General features: G+C 38.4%; 1 protein-coding gene across 1 annotated transcript in view; it reads left to right on the top strand.

Annotated features, from left to right (window-relative positions):
- LOC122559024 (ADP-ribosylation factor 4) overlaps nucleotides 1-19,197 on the top strand; it is a 30,226-nt gene extending 11,029 nt beyond the window's left edge. The window contains exons 4-6 of the mRNA XM_043708124.1: nucleotides 11,223-11,294; nucleotides 16,902-17,027; nucleotides 17,846-19,197. Of these exons, the coding sequence (XP_043564059.1) occupies nucleotides 11,223-11,294; nucleotides 16,902-17,027; nucleotides 17,846-17,932 (285 nt within the window). The 3' untranslated portion in view covers nucleotides 17,933-19,197. The remainder of the gene's footprint in view (nucleotides 1-11,222; nucleotides 11,295-16,901; nucleotides 17,028-17,845) is intronic.
- The last annotated feature ends 481 nt before the right edge of the window (nucleotides 19,198-19,678 follow it).

Genomic DNA, 19,678 nt, shown 5'->3' with positions numbered 1-19,678 from the left:
CCTCTTAGCCCAGCTCTGCAGCTTATCTATGTCTCTCTGTAACCTACAACATCCTTCGTCACTATCCACAACTCCACCGACTTTAGTGTCATCTGCAAATTTACTAACCCACCTTTCTATGCCCTCATCCAGGTCATTTATAAAAATGACGAACAGCAGTGGACCCAACACCGACCCTTGCGGTACACCACTAGTAACTGGACTCCAGGATGAACATTTCCCATCAACCACCACCCTCTGTCTTCTTTCAGCAAGCCAATTACTGATCCAAACTGCTATATCTCCCACAATCCCATTCCTCCGCATTTTGTACAATAGCCTACTGTGGGGAACCTTATGACCGCCTTGCTGAAATCCACATACACCACACCAACACTCATCTACCTGTTTGGTCACCTCCTCAAAGAACTCAATAAGTTTTGTGAGGCACGACCTATCCTTCACAAAACCGTGCTGACTATCCCGAATCAAATTATTCTTTTCTAGATGATTATAAATTCTATCTCTTATAACCTTTTCCAACACTTTACCAACAACTGAAGTAAGGCTCACTGGTCTATAATTACCAGGGTTGTCTCTACTCCCCTTCTTTAACAGGAGAACCACATTTGGCATCCTCCAGTCTCTTGGCACTATTCCTGTAGACAATGACGATTTAAAGATCAATATTAAAGGCTTGGCAATCTCCTCCCTGGCTTCCCAAAGGAACCTAGGATAAATCCCATCCAGCCCAGGGGACGTATCTATTTTCACACTCTGCAGGATTTCTAATACCTCTTCCTTGTGAACCTCAATCCCACCTAGTCTAGTAGCCTGTATCTCAGTATTCTCCTCGGCAACATTGTCATTTTCTAGAGTGAATACTGTTGAAAAATATTCATTTAGTGCTTCCCCTATCTCCTCTAACTCCACACACAACTTCCCATTACTATCCTTGATTGGTCCAAATCTTACTCTCATCATTCTTTATTCTTTAAATACCTATAGAAAGCTTTAGGGTTTACCCTGATCCTATCCGTCAATAACTTCTCATGTCTCCTCCTGGCTGTTCTGACCTCTCTCCTTTAGGTCTTTCCTGGCTACCTTGTAACCCTCAAGCACCCTAACTGAGCCTTCACATCTCATCCTAACATAAGCCACCGCCTTCCTCTTGACCAGAGATTCCTCTCTGCCTGACAGGTACATACTTATCTAGGACACTTGGGAGCTTTTCCTTGTATAAGCTCCACATTTCTAATGTGCCCATCCCCTGCAGCTTCCTTCCCCATCCTATGCTTCCTAAATCTTGCCTAATCGCATTGTAATTTTGAGAAGAATGAGAGTAAAGTTGAAAAATACTGGCAAAACTCAGGAATCCCGACAGCGTTTATGAAGTGAGAACCAGAGTCAACATTTTGAGTCCAGCATCACTTTTTTGGAACTGAAAGGAGCTGAAAATTGTGGAATTATATGGTTGCCTGGGGGGAAGGAGTGAGAAATGAAATTGATTGAGGGTGCCCAGAGCAAAAGACAAAGGGAGTGATAATTGTGGTAAAGGACAGCGAAAGATGTAATGACAGTGTGAAAAAGAGAAAGTGGGTCCACAAAGATGTACAAGATGTGACCAGGAGAGAATGGAAGTACGTAAGGAAAGCTGTCATACTTTGAAGTTGTGGAACTCAGTATCTAGTTTTAGCTGTACCTAAGTGGAAAATGAGGTATTGTTCCTTCAGCTTTCAAGCTTCGATTGGAATGTGTTGGCAGGCAGAGGATGAAAACATTAGCATGGGAATCTGTGACTGAGCTGGAGTATTCTGTAAAGCACTCACCCAGTCTGCATTTGGTCTTGCCAAAGTAAAGCATGGTGAGCAACGAATATGGTAGACTATAAATGCAGATTGTTGGAGAAACTCAGCAGATTTGGCAACATCTAGAGTGAACACCATTAATGTTTCGATTCCAGTAGAACTTCTTGAGAACTGAAGACTAAGAGTAATGGATATTGGTGGACAAGCTTTTCCAAAAATGGAAACAGAAATCAATGACTAGAATAGTCAGATGAACCAGAGAAGGGTGGAAACGAAACTGAATTTTTCCAATTTCAGACTCTCTGACCGAAAGCGCGGTAGTGACAGAGACACCCACCCTGTTTTTTGAAAAAAAGTTTGGAGAATGGCACACAGAGCAAGGGAGTTATGACTTGTAGGATACTGAGAAATTAATAGGAATAAAAGAAACTTGAAATGTTTGTCTGTTGATCCCTGAAAGAAGCAGAACAGGTTAACAAGGCAGTTAAGAAATCCTAAGGTACACTTTTGTCCATTTATTAGCTGAAGTATTGAATATGAGCGATATTGTCGCATTATAAAACATTAGCAATGCTGATGCTAAAGTACTGCTTCCAGTGTAGTCATTGCATTATAAGAAATGTGATTGCGCTGGAGAAGCAATAAGATTTATGAGGATGTTAAAAGCTGTGGAGAATTTTGGCAATGTGGAAAGTTTATGAACAAGAAGATTTTTGAAACTGAGGGGGCAGAACAGTTAAAGTATACAAAGTTATGAAGGACTTGGAGAGAATGGATACAAAGGACCTGGATAAGGGGGTCAATAATAGTAGAGAATAGATTTTAAATAGTTGACAAGGATTTTAGAGAATTTACAAAAATTTCCAGAGGGTGGTGGGAGTTGGAAATCCATTGCCTGTGCAGATGGCAGTGACAAAAAAACTCTCCCTTCAAACAAAAACACTTGGATGTGCAATAATCTGAAGGTCTGGAAAAGCGAAATTGGGCTGGATCACTCTTGTCAACTGGCACAAACACATTGGTAAAAATGGATGCCTTCTATGCCATAAATTTTTCAGGTTCCTAATCTTGCTAAAGATTTCCTTTCCATAAATTCAATTAACATTTTCCTACTTTCAAGGTGCTAAATTTATGCAAATTGCCATTGCTTATAGATTGCTACTGCAAGTAGTCAGCATCCTTTCTGGAAGTTGAGTCACATTGCTCTGTTTACTTAAGTGATGATATTATAAGGAAAGGATCATCTAACAGTAGCTTCTCATTGTGGTCTCGACCAGATATTTGTCTTGCTCCATCTGTGAAATTAGACTGAGAAGATATTAAAGGATGACAAATTTTTTGCTGTTTGGATTTTCAATGTTGGTATTCTTGAGAATCTACCATTTGAATTGTATGTTCTGACATTTGAGCTGAAAAGGGCCTTTTTAAAATAAAAAGTCCCAGCTCTCTCGCCAGTGAGAGCAGGAATGGACTGCAGACTTGTGATCAGAGGAGCAGCAAGTACAGGAGAAATAGATATTCTCACCCAGTCACAAACTTTGACCCTCCCAAGCTTGCATGCTTCATGTCCAACAGATTTTCTCCCTTTGGATCTTGCTGCTCCTTCAGAGGTGAATTTTTTTTATTGGAGGGAGCACAACTATGTTTGGAGGTCAGGACGTTGTTATTTTGGCTGGTCCCTCAGTAGCAGTGTTGCTTTCAGCTGCACTGTGACTTTTTGATATCCTCTGGGAGGCAAAGGTAAAGAAGCAGAAAATGAATGAGGAAGGTGTCTATGCCAGGAGTGAACCTGTAGCAGGCCTGGGAAGGCTGTCGCTCATATTAAACTTGTTGGAGACCTCCACTATATGTTAGCAGCATCCATGAGATGATTGTTAATAGAAATGATCTCAATGACTCCACTTTGCACCAGTCTAGAGTTGGGATCTGACACTAACCTTGCTGCTCCTCCAATCTTTGGTACTCTTTACAAATTTCATGGAAATGAACTGAGTATTTCTGCAATCAATTGCTTTGTTGAACTACTTATGACCAAACTGCAGTCTTTCCTTATCTGCTTCTCCAATTTAGGCAATTTCCATTATTGGATCAACTTGCCTTTATTTGAACTTTTTAAGGTTAATAGTGGTTGAAACTTTATTGCTGGAACAGCACAGCAGGTCAGGCAGCATCCAGGGAACAGGAGATTCGACGTTTCGGGCACAATAGTGGCAATGGACACCTCTCAGCATGATCAAATATCTCTAAATGTACAAACAGGCACTCTTATGAAAAATTGCAATTCATCCTTTACATATAAATGAAAAATCAGTCAATTTCTACCTCCACCTATTTGCTGGTTTTTTTGGATCTGAGCCTCTAAGGTCTGAGCTCCTTTCCCAGAGAATTGACTCTACTTCGGAAGTGCGCTAGCCACGTTGCATCCACAGTCACTGATTGATGGGGAGTTGAAGCTTCAAGTGGTGGGTGGAGTCCAGGCAAGGTGGAGACATCCAGTAGGGTGGTGGATTGAGGGTAAATGGATGGAAAAGGAAGGGGGGATGATTTAGTGGAAGGTTGCATAAGCAGGAATGACAAGTGGAGAGGCAGGACATTTTTTTGCAGTGGGGTGGGGAGAGCAATGAGTTAAGGGGAAGAAGAAGAATAATTACTGAGTAAGTGGGGAGAAGAGATGTGTGAGTGAAAGATTGAGAGCGTTTTCATGGAGACCAGAGCTGGTTGCAGTGTATATGAGTGGCTTCAGAATCTTCTACCACAACAGGATATGCGGTCTTGTCTGAAGACTGTGTTTTAATGTGATTCTGTAAAAGACAAATTTTCATATCTGTAAGATGTATTCATTGTTGGCCAGGCCATCTATGATTGTCAGCCCATGGTTTACCTGTGTAGGTGGTATTAAAATAGGAACACATTGGAAAATAGTTTGCAGAGCAATGCCATGGTCCTTTACGTTGCATGTATGTAATTCAGCAGGTCGTGTTCTGATGTGAATATTGACTTCATCCTGTATTAATACACTAACTGCACTGAATACTGAAATATTGAGGTCACGTTTGTGATTTTATGGAATTGTTAGTCCACGGTTTCTTAGAAGCCTAGAAACGGGAAATGCATGAGGTTTAATGACTGTGATCATTCTTGTTGAGGAGTATTTGCATTTTAACTGCCCATCGGAAGTGCTTTAATTACATTACTCTTTTGTCTCTGTCAATTTTTGAACCTTTTTTCAGACTCTTAAATTTTTTTGACACTGTCTTTGGCACTGTCACCTCTGAATATTTGAATAAGGCCTCTTTCAAGATTTGTTTTATTTGCAGTAAGAATAATAAACTCGTATTTGTGAATAGATAAATCATACTACCTCACATCAGTAATAAAGAAAGTCCTCCATTGTTGCAGTTTCACCATAACACTTAATGATCTGTCATTGGAAAAATATGCACATACTTCGTGATAACCCAGTTCTTGCATGATTCTCAGCAACGGTTGGTCGTTGCCTGCCTGAGTAACATCATCATCTATCATTGGCTTCTAAGCACTCTAGCCATGAAAGCTAAGAAATTGATTTCCTTAGCCACAAATGCATTGTGTTAAATTAGATATGATCTCTAAATTTGTCGTGAGTGAGCCATTTGTATCCAAAGCTTTGAGTCTCATTTATTTGACTGTGTGCATACAGTTAAATGTAATGCTGACAAAATAAAGCAAATAGTGAAAATGCAACGCATAATTCACATGCATTCTGAGGTGATGGAAGTTTTGGAAAGACTTAGCATCCTGGATTGAATAATATAAATTAAAGAAATATGTTGCTTGGTTTGAATGTAATACTGAAGAGAGTCAAATGAGTGCTAACATTAAAAAAAAACCTTGATGCAAAACTTTTCGACTGAGGAGAAAAGCATTTTGAAGATCCTCAACCATCAAATTCCAGAGCTGCAGATGATTTGGATGAAGATCCACAGCTTTTTGCCTCCAATAAGTAAAATGTATAGGAGGCAAAAATATTGAAGTACATTCTTTTTGCATATTTTCATGACTTTTGGGCTTTACATTAACCTTGTATTCAGTAGTTGTTTGTTCTGAGAACACAACCCAAACATGAGAGTTTTGTTGCACATATGTATTCCAAATAGTCGGGGTTCACTTCATGTGATTTTCAGGACTGAGTTGAGGTCTAAAACTGTACTTATTTACACAAGGTATCTTCTCGCAGTTCTGAGGACTTTAAATCTTTGTCTTGGTGAAAACTCAGAACTTCCTCTTAAAACTCAACCACCAATTCAGCGTTCTGATTTAGAAAGTCGCACATGTTGTTATTGCATTCTTATATATGCTATTTCTTACCTTTCCCAACATTTGGTGCTGTGATGAATTTGAAATGTGTGCATTTTATCCTGAAAGGGTATCAAACCAAATATGCAACTGATGTATGCAAATTAATATTTCGTAACTTGGTGAGCACTTTTGATACTTGCAGTGAACTGTACAGAAAATTTCCTGATCTCTTCTTTTTTTTCATGGAACTTATGGAATAATTATACTTGTCTTCAAAGCTTATGTTCAAGAGATGCAGAATATCACCGTAGTGGTGTCACATGGGAAGAAATTCACAATAAACGCTATTCTGTCTTGATTTTGATAAACTGCTGAATTATTTGAAATGAAACATTTTAGTTCTGCCTAATTTTTTTTTTCTCAGTTAGTGGTTCAGCTGTTCAGTTATAGAAATAAAATGAGGAAATGCTCATCTCCATAATGATCTAAATCTGTCTGTATAACTGCACTGGAAATGTTACCATCCTTTCCTAGGTTAGTCATTTATGGTCTCCTTTTTGAACATAAGTGCTCTTCAAATTTGGTTGGCGACCCTTTGTAAATATTTTTATGAAGTTGGGCTTAAAAGCTGCGCTTGATAAAATGCAACTTACATGGAGAGGATGTTTCTGATGTGACTGCATATGCAATTAACTGACCTCTCCGTTAGGATTATGTATGTTGTAGTTTATTGTTGCACAGAATTAGTGTGTCCAATGCTTTGACATTTGTGGAATTCCTGTGATTTTGAAAATCCTCTCCGAGAAACTCCTGGATATGTGCTGACTTAAACTCTGTATGTTCTGTTAGTTAATAGCTATTTACTGTTTTTTAAATGTTTTATATTTTAATATTCATTCTTTTCATAGCACTTCCTATCCTCTGGATAAAATAATTTTTTCTACTGATCTTGGAGATCCTCTGATCCAAAAAGCTGAGACAAAGTATTCTGTTACCTTGTATTTGCAAATTTGTAAAAATGTCAAATTCTCAGGGCACATTTTAAGTACAAATAGTTATGATCCTCTAAGTAGTTCCCTATGTTTTTCTTAACCCCATATTCTCAGAAATCTGAAAGGTGTTTCGTCTCCTAAGGTTTTAGCTTTTGATTTTAGCGACTGTGAAGTATGTAGTATTCGCATAATGACTGCCATTCGGGGTGATAGTTCTCTAATTACATTCTGAAAATTATTCAGTTTGATAGGAATACAGAGGAACCTCGATTATCCAAGTGACATGGAGTATTTTGTTTGGATAATCGAAAGCAGGATAACAGTTTAGCCAAGCATCGGGCCCTTGCAATCTTGTTCGGATAATCTCAAATTCAGATAATCAAATGCCAGTAATAGAGGTTCCTCTGTTTGTACATATTGTATGCCAGTATTTTGTTTTTGAGACCGAACAACTGAACATAATTCATATGTCAGGTATTAATTACAGTAACAAGTTTTGATCAATGAATAGCCAGTGATATACCACAAGGTAAAAGGTAAAAACTCCTCGATGCTGCCTGAATTGCTGTGCTCTTCCAGCACCATTGATCCAGTGATATACCACAGTATGTTTCAAATCAATAACATTCATGTAAAACATAAGTCAGGACTGTGCTATGTTTATCTTCAAAGCTGTTTTTCTTTTTATGTAAGATTGTTTTATCACTTGTGTTTTTGGGGTCTGTGGATTTAATCAGAATTTTGTAAATGTGTCTAAGAAATTAGAGGAAAACCTGAAAACAATGCAACCACCGAACTGCAGAGCCAGTCGTTTCTCCTTACGAGGAGCATATCATGACGCTGGTTATTGTAGATATCAATCTATTCAATCCAGCCAATTACAGAAGAGTTAGCTGGAGATTGGCAAACTAGGAGACCAGTCTGATATCTTCAACCCTGTTCTTTGTGTATTTGTTCATGAAAAACTTGTTTTGATTCCTTCTGTTTGGGGAATAGATGAATAACTTGATCTCGAGTAACTGCTATTTCAGAAGGGGAAGGCATCTCAAGCAGGAGATTATTAAAAGCTGTGCTCCCAGCAGAAATATACCAAACCCCCCTCATAGCTGACCAATTCAGTGCTCTATTACCATTAGATCAGTTCAGAGTTGTCATGGAATATTATGCATCATTACAAATACTTGAATTGGTTTGTGGTTTATCTTGGGCTTAGTCTTATCCCTAGAGCAAGGCCATTGAATCTGAAGTGGGAATTAAGTTTGCTGCAAAATGAGGCAAGCTTCCTAATTAGAAAAGCTGTTTTATTGTCGTCTTTTATTTACTATGAATGTGTATGATATTCAGATTAACAAATTCATGTTTTGATTACTTATTTGACTAGCTATTTCAGATTAGGAAAACCAGTCTAATACACAGGTCTGGATCGGGCAGAATTTGTAAGGAGCATCCAGGGAACTTTTCTAGGGCAGTATATCAGTAGTCTGATGAGAAGGACCATATTGGACCTGGTGTTGGGGAATGAGCCAGGCCAGGTGGTAGAAGTTGCAGTGGGGGGGTTTCTTTGGCAAGAGTGACCACAATTCTAAGGTTTAGAATACTCATAGACAAAGATGAGAGCAGTCCTAAGGGAAGAGTACTAAACTGGGCTGAGGCCAGTTATATCAAAAATTTGGCAGCAGCTGGGAAATGTGAATAGGGAGCAGCAGTTTGAATGGAAGTCCACATTTGATATGTGGGAGGCTTTTAAAGATGGAGATGTCCCTTTGAAAACAAGGGATAGGAAAGGCAAGATTCGTGAACCGTGGATGGCGAGAGAAATAATACAATTAGCCAAGAAGAAAAGGGAAGTGTACATAAGGTCCAGGCAGCTGGACCTCCACAGAATGTGCCTTGGAGGAATATCGGGAGAGTAGGACCAAACTTAAACAAGAATCAAGCAGGCTAAAGGGGGTCATGAGATCACTTTAGTGAGCAGAATTAAGGAGAATCCCAAGGATTTTTATTCATATGTAAGATGATAATGAGAAAAGGTTGGTCCACTAAAGGATAAGGAAGGAAGGTTGTGTGTTGAATCTGAAAAAATGGGTGAGGTTCTCAATGATTACTTTGCATCAGTGTTCACTGACGCAAGGGACATGATGAATGTTGAGGTTAGAGATTAGAAGTTTGTTTACTCTGGATCACGCTGCCATAAGTAGAAAAGATCTGTTGGGGTAGGCTAAAGGATATTAATGTGGACAAATCCCTTGGACCGGATGGGATCTATCCCAGGCTGCTGAGGGAGGCAAGAGAGGGAATAGCTGGGACAGATATCTTTGTAGCATCCTTAAACACAAGTGAAGTGCTGGAGGACTAAAGAGTTGCTAATGTTGTCCTCCTGTACAAGGTGGCTAATTGGGATATTCCAGGTAACTATAGACTAGTGAGCCTGACATCAGTGGTGGGAAAGTTGCTGGAGAAGAATGGGCTTATATTTGGAAAAGAATGCGCTTATCAATGATAGGCAACATGGTTTTGTGCAAGGGAGATCATGCCTTACCAACTTAAGAGATCTTTGAGGAATTGACAATCTTGATGAAGGAAGGGCTGTGGCCATCGTCAAACGCCTTACGAGAGTCACGTATATAAGGTTCCCCATGGTAAACTAATGGAGAAAGTGAAGTCGCATGGTATGCACGGTGTTCTAGCTAGATGGATAAAGAACCAGTTGAGCAACAGGAAACAGTAGTAATTAAAGGGAGTTTCTCAAAATGGAGAAAAGTGACCAGTCGTGTTCCACAAGGATCAGTGCTGGGGCCACTGTTGTTTGTGATATACATAAATGATCTGGAAGAGGGTATTGTTGGTCTGATCAGTAAGTTTGCAGGTGGTACGAAGATTGCAGAAAGCACAGGGGACTGTCAAAGAATACAGAGAAACTGGAGAGTTGGGTGGAAAAGTGGGAGGTGGAGTTCAATCCAGGCAAATGTGAAGTGATGCATTTTGGGGAGTCTAGTTGTAGAGCAAACTATACTGTAAACAGAAGAGCCTTGGGAAAAGTTGATCAGTGAGATCTGGGAGTTCAGGTCCATTGCACCCTGAAGGTGGTTGCACAGGTGGATAGAGTGATCAAAAAGACTGCTTGCCTTCATCGGACAGGGTATTCAAGTGTAAGAGCTGGCAGGTCTTGCTAAAATTGTACAAGAATACAGTGTACAGTTCTGGTCATTATATTACCAAAAGGATGTGGACGCTTTGGAGAGGGTGCAAAGAAGGTTTATGAGGATGTTGCCTTGTATGGAAGATGCTAGCTATGAAGAGAGGTTGAGTAGGTTAGGATTGTTTTCATTAGAAAAAGGAGATTGAGGGGAACCTGATTGAGGTCTACAAAATCATGAAGGGTATAGACAGGGTGGATAGAGATAAGCATTTTCCCAGGGTGAGGGGTTCAATAATGAGAGGTCACGCGGTCATGGCGAGAGGTGAAAAGTTTAAGGGAGATATACGCGGAAAGTACTTTACACAAGAGGGTGGTAGGTGCCTGAACGAGTTGCCTCGAGAGGTAGTAGAGGCAGGCATGGTAGATTCATTAAAGGTGTTTCTGGACAGATGCATGAGTAGGTGGCAAACAGAGGGATACAGATCCTTAAGAATTAGGTGAAAGGTTTAGACAGTGGATTTGGATTGGCTCAGGATTGGAGGGCCGAAGGGCCTGTTCCTGGGCTGTAAATTTTCTTTGATCATTGTAATTAGTACATTATACAAAAACTTTGTTCTTTGTATAATGTGTAGCCAAGTAATATGTACATCAAGCCATATTTCAGTTGCTGGTGAGTAAAACCTCACCAATGGGGGAGGGCCTTTGGAGCTAAACTTGAGAACTATTCAGTGAAGCTCCTACCTCTGCAATTACTACTTCTGTTTCTTCTATCTCCGTTTTATTCCACTCCCCTCACCTTTTTTAGAGGTGTAGCAAACATAGTGAGGTAGTGAACTGTAATAGGACAATACATTGAATTAGTAGTATTACACAGTTGGAAAATATTGAGGGCCATTTTCATAAAGGTTATTTTTGTAGAAGAATAAAATTCATCTTATGAACAGTGTTCATGTGCAATTTTTGTGTTCTCTGCTTTGGCAAAGTAAATTTTGTAAACTGTAAAATGTTTCCCTTATGTTATTTCAGGGTCTTATTTTTGTGGTAGATAGCAATGACCGAGAGAGAATTCAAGAAGCATCAGAAGAGCTGAACAAAATGGTACGTATTTGTGAAGATTTGAATTTGATATCTTGTTTACAGATGTTGTGAGTAATGTTCCTTTCACATACACCAGAGTTTGGTTATTTAGATATGCAGTACTATTCCTAGTTGCATTGATTAGGAATTTGTAGGAGTTGATCCATTCTTCAAAATCTTTTTCACTAATTTCATTGGAAGTTCTGGATATCTAAAACCACTAAAACAGTCAACCACTTCAGAGGGGGCAGCAGTTGCAGTGAGTATGCATAGGCAAAACCCTATTTTGATTTAAATTTCAAATGAAACAAAAAGGCTAAAAGACAAACTTCTAAACATGGGAATGAAATCCCAAGTTTTTTTAAACAATTCTATTAAAATGTACAGAAAGTTTGGTAGTCTTTAAAAATGTATAAACTGCCCCGTAACAATTTTTAATAAAGGCAAAGTACTGTGGATGCTGGAAATATGAAAAACCTGACCATGCTGGAGAAACTCAGCAGTTTAGTAGCATCTGAGAGTTAACATTTGAGTCCATTCAAAGCTGAAAGAGTTCTGAAGAGTCATATCAGACTCAAAATGCTAACCCTTGCCAGACCTGATGAGTTTTCCCAATAAATTAAATTTCCAACATGCTAAATGTATTTTACATCAATGAATGAATATAAAATTATTTTTCAAAAACAGATCACAATTGTAAAATCCCTCCAATGTGGAGAGGGGTCCTTTGGACCATCAAGCCTACACTGACCCCCTGCAGAGCATCCCACTGAGACCTAGGCCTCGCCCTAACCCCCCATAACATGGCATTTACCATGACTAATCCACCTAGCCTGTACATCACTAGATACCGCGGGGCAATTTAGTATGGCCAGTGCACCTAAACTGCACATCTTTGGAGTGTGGGAAGAAACCGGGGCTTATGGAGAAACCCACGCAGATAGTTACTCGAGGCTTGAATCAAACATGGATCCCTGGTGCTATGAGACCAGTGATATTCACTTTCAACCTTTCGATGGCAAATGTGTTAAAATGTAACACATTTGGAATTTGCAAACGTTCACTGTGATATTTTGAAGTGACTCAATTTTTTAAAATTCAAATATAAAATTTGAATTTTCTCTATGTTTTCCTTTTGCAGGCAATAAGTCTGAGAGGTGAATGGTTGCAAAGTACTTTGTGCTTTGATAACAGTTTTTCTTGTAGATACCTAACTGCGTGTTCATGAGGTAGTAAACGGTGACAGACAACACAGTAAATTCTTATTCTGGCCTTAACGGGGATCCACATGTATATAAGGCTTTACTTTCGTACCTCTCCAAAAGCAATCACCTTGCACCTTCGTTTCTTCCCCTTTCCAGGCTCATTGTGCTGCACTCATCTATGGAATAGATCCCATCCGCAGTAATCACAGAAAATAGTGATATCACTATAGTCCACAAAATCCAAAACTCTGCCGTCTATAGTTACAGATCCCTTAATAGACCTATTGCTGAGACAGCATTGGCAAATATCAGTAATTCTCAGTCCAAATATTTTCCTGCCTAACCTGAAACTAAGATAAAGTGTGTATTTTTTTCCACAACTCTCAGTTGTTTAATATGCAGCCACTTCGGTTCACTTTTCTTCCTCGTGGAGCCCTTGACAGATGCACCATGATTGTATACACACATCATGTTTCTTTTTAATACTCAAAATCTTGCAATATTTCATAACCCTTTCATTGTTTTCAAGTTAACTGAGTTAACCAAAATAATTCTGTGGTTTTGTGATTTGCCTGTACTTTGCCACATTTCTTAAAATCTCTGTTACATGCTTAAATAAAATTCTATAGCTTTTTCTGACTAAATGGCTGCAATGTTAATAGGTATACCCTCCCATGGTTGTGGGATTTTCATCCAGTCATGATCTTCTAAGGACTTCCACCTGTGAACTGTGGAGTAATCTTGTTGACATTCAGTAGAATGGAAGAATATCTATCAATTTTGTTCCATAATCAATTCAGCATAGCCTTAGTTCTATTTCCTCTCTCCAGTATCTGTGAGGATTGAGGATGGGCAATGTGCAACTCATGCTGAAATAGCAGCATTTGTTGTATTAGTGGGGAGATGAATACCATAAAATATAAACTTTGATCTCTATTCACATGCACTGGTATTCACCACCTACAGAGCTCCTCACTGAGCAAGAAGTGTGCTGCAATGTATAATTTTAATCTCTGGTAGGAAATTCTTCTAGCCATTTAGTAAATAGATCAAGTACTACAAAACACAAAAACAATCCCTCTAAGCTTTAGTAAATATGCTCATAAAATCAACATGTGGTTGTGACTGAGTCTTGCATTATGGGGTGAAGGAGAGAAGAATTGATTTCTAATCATTTGTTAAAGATCTACATATTTCTACATCCCTGGCCACCAACAGATGAGACCACTTCTGTTGTGTAGTGAGTGATCAATGTTGTTGGTGAAAGTAGAGCAATATTAATATCCCTTCCCTTAACTGTGAAGGTTTCAAAAACACAACCAGATTACACACACTATACACAATCAACAGAGATGTTCTCTTCATAAACTTGAATACTTGTCAAGGAAGGCTATGTCTGGCTTACAGAAATGGACAATTCTATTGATGCCAAGCATTGACTTTGGAGTAGGGGTAATATAAGCCCTGTAACTCTGAAACATCACTTTCAGTTATAGAGTCACAGCCATACAGCATGGAAACAGACCCTTTGGTCCAACTCGTCCATGCAGGCCAGGTTCCCAAACTAAACTAGTCCCACCTGTCTGCATTTGGCCCATATCCCTCTAATCTTTTCCTGTTCATGGACTTATCCAAATGTCTTTTAAACATTGTGCTTACATCCACCACTTCCTGGAGCAATTCATTCATACACTACCATTCTGTTCTTGTTTTTAAAAAATAAATCTGCCTCTCATGTTCTTTTTAAATCTTTCTCCTCTGACTTTAAAAATATGCCCCCTCGTTTTGAACTTGCCCCCCCCGCGTTTATTGTTACTATTTCAGTAGCAATGTCTTTGTGTCAGAGTGAAATATACAGCAGCCAACAATTGTTTTTACCTAGCTGAAATTAGTAAATCCTCTAAGTAACACTAGCAAATAATGAAAGACAAATTTTAAGTAAGTTTGTGGTTGGTTAACTCATTAAATAGGCTAGTTGTAATTTGTGTGATGAAGTACTCAAGCAGATCAATGTATTTGGGTATCTTGTGAATTAACTAGTAGCTGAGACCATAAGAAATAGGAGTGGAAGTAAGGTCATTCAGCCCATCGAGTCCACTCCACCATTCAATAATGGCTGATGGGCTTTTTAATGCTACTTACCTGCACTCTTTCCCCCATATCCCTTAATTCCTAGTGAGATCAAGAATTTATCAATCTCTGCCTTGAAAATATTTAAAGTCCTGGCCTCCACTGCACTCCATAGCAATGATTTCCACTGGCCCACCACACTCTGGCTGAAGAAATGTTTCCTCTTTTCCATTCTAAATTGGCCACCTCTAAATCTAAGGCTGTGCCCATGGGTCCTAGTATTCCTGCCTGATGAAAACAATTTCCCAGCGTCCACCCTTTTCTAAGCCATGAATTATCTACTAAGTTTCTATTAGATATCCCCTCAATCTTCTAAACTCTCATAAATACAATCCCAGAATCTTCAGCCGTTCATCGTATGTTAGGCCTACCATTCCAGGCATCATCAGTGTGAATCTCCCTGGACACTCTTCAGAGCCAGTATGTCCTTCCTGAGGTGTGGAGTCCAAAACTGGACACCGTATTCTAAATGGGGCCTAACCAGAGCTTTGTAAAGTCTCGCAGCACATCACTGCTTTTACATTCCAACCCTCTTGAGATAAATGACATTACATTTGCTTCCTTAACCATGGGCTCAACCTGCAAGTCTACCTTTAGACAATCCTGTACTAGCACTCTGAGATCCCTTTGTACTTTGGCTTTATGAATTTTTTTTACTGTTTCAAAAATAGTCCATGCCTGTTTTCCATTCTTTTTTCCAAAGTGCAAGGTCTTTCATTTGCTCATATTGAATTTCATCAGCCATTTCCTGGACCACTCTCTCCTAAACTGTCTAAATCTTTCTGTAGCCTCCCCAGCTCCTCTGAACTACCTGGCTGTTCACCTACCTTCGTATCATCGGCGAAGTTCGCCAGAATGTCGCCAGTCCCTTCATCTAGATCATTAATACGTAAAGTGAACAGCTGCGGCCCCAACACTGAACCCTGTGGGTCACCGCTTGTCACTAGCTGCCATTCCGAAAAATAACCTTTTATCCCAACTCTCTGCCTTCTGTTAGACAGCCATTCCTCAATCCATGCCAGTAGGTCACTTCTAACACCGCAGGCCCTCACCTTACTCAGCAGCCTCCCGTGAGGCACCTTTATCAAAGGCCTTTTGGAAGTCGTAATAACATCCACTGGGTTTCCCTGGTCTAACCTACTTGTTACCTCTTCAAAGGAAAGCAGTTAAACCACTGGGTTTAGGAATGATGACAATTATTCAGGTTTGTCACGACTGTTCACTATAGTTTTTTCTGGAATTGTACATCTGGGCTTCCAGCAAGGTCTATATCAGGCTTGAAAGGAAATGGTGAGCTGATTCTATAATGACAGGTTGGTTTTCTTCTGTGCTTCACTTATGAGCCTGTTAGAAAAAAATGAAGGGAGAAAACTGTAATTGGAGACCAGATAGGAAGTGCCAGAATGCAGGAGTCATTGGAGGAGCAGGAAGTGCCAGTCATCTCTTTACTAGGGTTGGGGAAAGAGGGAGATTGCAATTGGGTGGGGTGATGGTAAGGCCAAAAGGGTGGAGAAAGGTTAGAAATGTTGCAACATTTTTAATTGTCATAAAAGGGAACAATCAGCTTGAGTTGGGAAGACTTATTTTTGAGGAGTGAATTAATTATGAATGTTCTTCCTGTTTTAGGGGTGCATATGAACAGATATGAAGGGGAAAATGTAGTGGATGCTATTGCAATGAACACTGTCATGATAGTTAAATTTAAATCTGAAATTGATTTCTGAAATGCAGTTTTTAAGTGGTAACTGCCTGCTGAAAATAATCCAATTGTGTGCAAATGTAATTAAGATCTGTTAAATGTGACCTCATCAGTCTGTGGAATGTGTTATGGGTGATTAAGTTTGCATGCACAAACCATTGTCTTACGTGAGTTTCAATACTGTGGTATGTAGGATGCTTCGTGTGTTATGATTTTAGTTTAATGGCATTATTAATTGAGGGTAGTGATTAATTCTTCTAATTTCACTTGTATAAATCCAACTACCCTATTTGTTGCCACAAATCCAGAAGATAATTTTAATATGTAACTATCACTTGATACATTTCATGTCATCCTGCATTTAAATTTGAGGAAATAATCACATGTCTGATCTTTAATTTTAATGACCCTGTATTGATTCTGTGTAACCATTAGTAATTCAAGTGTTCGCAAATCAGGGACTGCATGTGGTGAGAATGAAAATCCAAAAGATCCTTTTGAGGAGATTGAGAATTTTTTTTTTTTGCCTTGTTTTAATCTTCAACCAAATGTGCCATAATAGTAAAGTCATATTACTATTTTGTTTTCTTCTAGCTTCTAGAAGATGAATTGAAAGGTGCAGTTATACTGGTGTTTGCCAACAAACAGGACCTCCCAAATGCCTTCACCATTAGTGAAGTGACAGAAAAATTAGGTCTACAGAGTCTATCTAACACAACTGTAAGTAACCTACTCCTCTCAAAATATGAATTGTTAACATTGACAATACGATGGTAGTATGCATGTAATAAAATAAGTTAATGCAAAATTGTCATACACTCTTTAATATCAATATTCCTCCAAAATGGCATTGTATCAGGAAAAGCTTGACTGTACAGTCCAGAAATTCTGAAATTTGATTCCTGAGTAATGTTGTCACCTGTTGTTTGTAGATGGAAAATTCATGCCAATTCAATTTTACTGGGGTGAATGTTTAGTGGGTGTCTTTTTTTTTCTTTAAAATAAATCTTTACCTCACCATCAATGTACCAAAATCTCTCAGTTGAACAGTCGACTTTCTAATTCATAAGTGGCTGTGTGTATTTTCTCATTGGTACTTCCTGGAGATTTGAATAAATCATGAAAATTTAGTTGACCTCCTGGTTTGAGTTACACAGTTGACTGGAGCCAAGTTGAGGGTGTGAATGCTGGATACTGAACTGAGTTTGGAGACCAAAAAAAAAAATCACTTAAGACTCCATTGCTTAAACTCAGTCCAATAATGCTAAAGGCTGTGTGGGTAAATACTTGTTTCTGTTCACATAAAAGATCATTCATTTAACAAAGTGTTGGCGAACTACCAGTACTCATGGAAATATACTATGGCAAAAATCATTTGGCTCCAGGGATTGAGATGTTTGACCAACCTTTTTTAGAATTTAAAATGTCCATAGCCGAATACTTAAATTTCATAACTCAGAGTCAATAGTATTTCTGTATAGAATTTAATAAAGTTAATTTTGTTAACTTCTCTAATTCCATTTTTTCTTTTTTAACAGTGGCATGTTCAGGCTACATGTGCTATACAAGGAAGTGGCTTATGTGAAGGCCTTGACTGGTTGTCAAGTGAACTATCAAAATCCTAGACTTGATGCCACAATATGACAAGATGTTTTATTTAACCGAGGACACATTTGGTAATATTGGTCTGGGCTTGTTAACTAGTTTTCATCTCCCAAATATTGTGGTTTCTGGAGTTGATATTTTGGCAGACAGCACAGCTTGATTTTGAACATTTTTTGGATGTTTATGGTAGGTTTCATAAATTGGTGGAAGATTAAACAAGTAATTTACAATTATCTTTTGTGAGTGTGTTTCTTCCAATTTATTTTCCATTTGAAGCCAATATAGATCCTGATTTGTAAAATAGCTGAAGAATTGAGCCCAAATAAACAACTTTTTTTCTAAATTATGTTGCCCTTATTAAGTTTTGATACCTTGGATCATTCCAAAACACTCAGTTGTTTTCAAGATTTTATCTTGTCTCTTTTCAGAGTTTTGTGATACCTCGGGTCATTCCAACACAGAATCTGCTGAAAAAAAATTACTCTATCTTTTTTTGATTGGGAATCAGTTCCTGTTTCTTTTTTAGTTCTTACTAAATATGGCTCCAAGCAGGGGTTGGTAAGGAATGGTTAAAAAGTACTTGATTCTAATTGAGAAAGCATCATTTGAACAGAAATTGCCTTTATGTAGTGTTGCAGATGTCTGTGTTTCTTAAAATAAATAAATCTTGCTGATTGCAACTGACGGCTCCTCCCTGTGAAATTCAGTCCAGTGGTGTATTTTGAAACCACTTCAGAAGTTCTTCAATCTCTTTGTGGTGCTGTAGACTTCTGCAGTGGTTTATACACTGGCTAATTTGTGCAAGGCTATGTCAAATTATTAGAAGGATGAAATTTTTTTCTTTTATGGTAGATACCTGTTCTTGGCAACCAGCCAGTTTCAGTGGACTACATCCATCCCCATTTCGTGCACCTGAATTGTAAATTTTAAAATTTCCTTTATCTCAAAACAAGCAACAGATTGTGCAGCCCATTGCTATGTAAACTTTCCAATCCCACCAAAAGATGCAGTCCTGAAATATGCATGCATTCATGTTAGCATTTCTATTCACATAGATAAGATCAAATTGTCTTTCTAGTATGTTGAAAGTTGTACCTTTTTAAATGTTGCATGTCATTTTGCTATCAGTATGCTATTATTCATTGTAATATAGTTATTGTTTGTCTACGGATGGGCAAGTCTTCATGAAACTGGAAGATTTGGGAACATCAAAATTCTAATAATGAAAGGTGTCTACGTAATCCATTTGACATTCTAATGAAATTAAATAAACTTTATAGAAATACTTTGCTTGTTATTTAATCAAATTTGTTTTAAATTCTCATATTTTGCGATCTTGAGATCATGGGAATAAAACCTAGTAAGGAGATTAGTTGAGAGTGAATGCGAAGCAAAGTTAGGATGGGCAATAATTTTTAACAGCAATTAATAGCTACTTTAAATATGCATTGTTTTGTATGCAAATACATTTTGTAGTCATTAACTAGCAAAATATGTCAATTGAAAAATTATTTGCTGACAAATTCGTAATGAAGTGCTATTGCTGGTAGAAAGGTCTATTTGCACTAACAAGTTTGTGGTTTCTAAATATAGATGTCATTTATAGTGGAAATAATAATAAATCTAAAATTGTGTAGGAAATAATAAATCTAAAGGTGTAGTAAACTCAGAACATCCCTCATTCTTTACAAAAATTAAGTCACTCATAAAGCAGGTATCTTACATGAGACTTGGAACACAACCATTTGACTTGGGTAAGAATTGTA

Source organism: Chiloscyllium plagiosum, chromosome 18, assembly GCF_004010195.1.
Source record: "Chiloscyllium plagiosum isolate BGI_BamShark_2017 chromosome 18, ASM401019v2, whole genome shotgun sequence".
NCBI classification, from domain to species: Eukaryota; Metazoa; Chordata; class Chondrichthyes; order Orectolobiformes; family Hemiscylliidae; genus Chiloscyllium; species Chiloscyllium plagiosum.
Note: the sequence above shows the minus strand (reverse complement) of the source record. Positions and strands in the feature narration are given on the sequence as shown.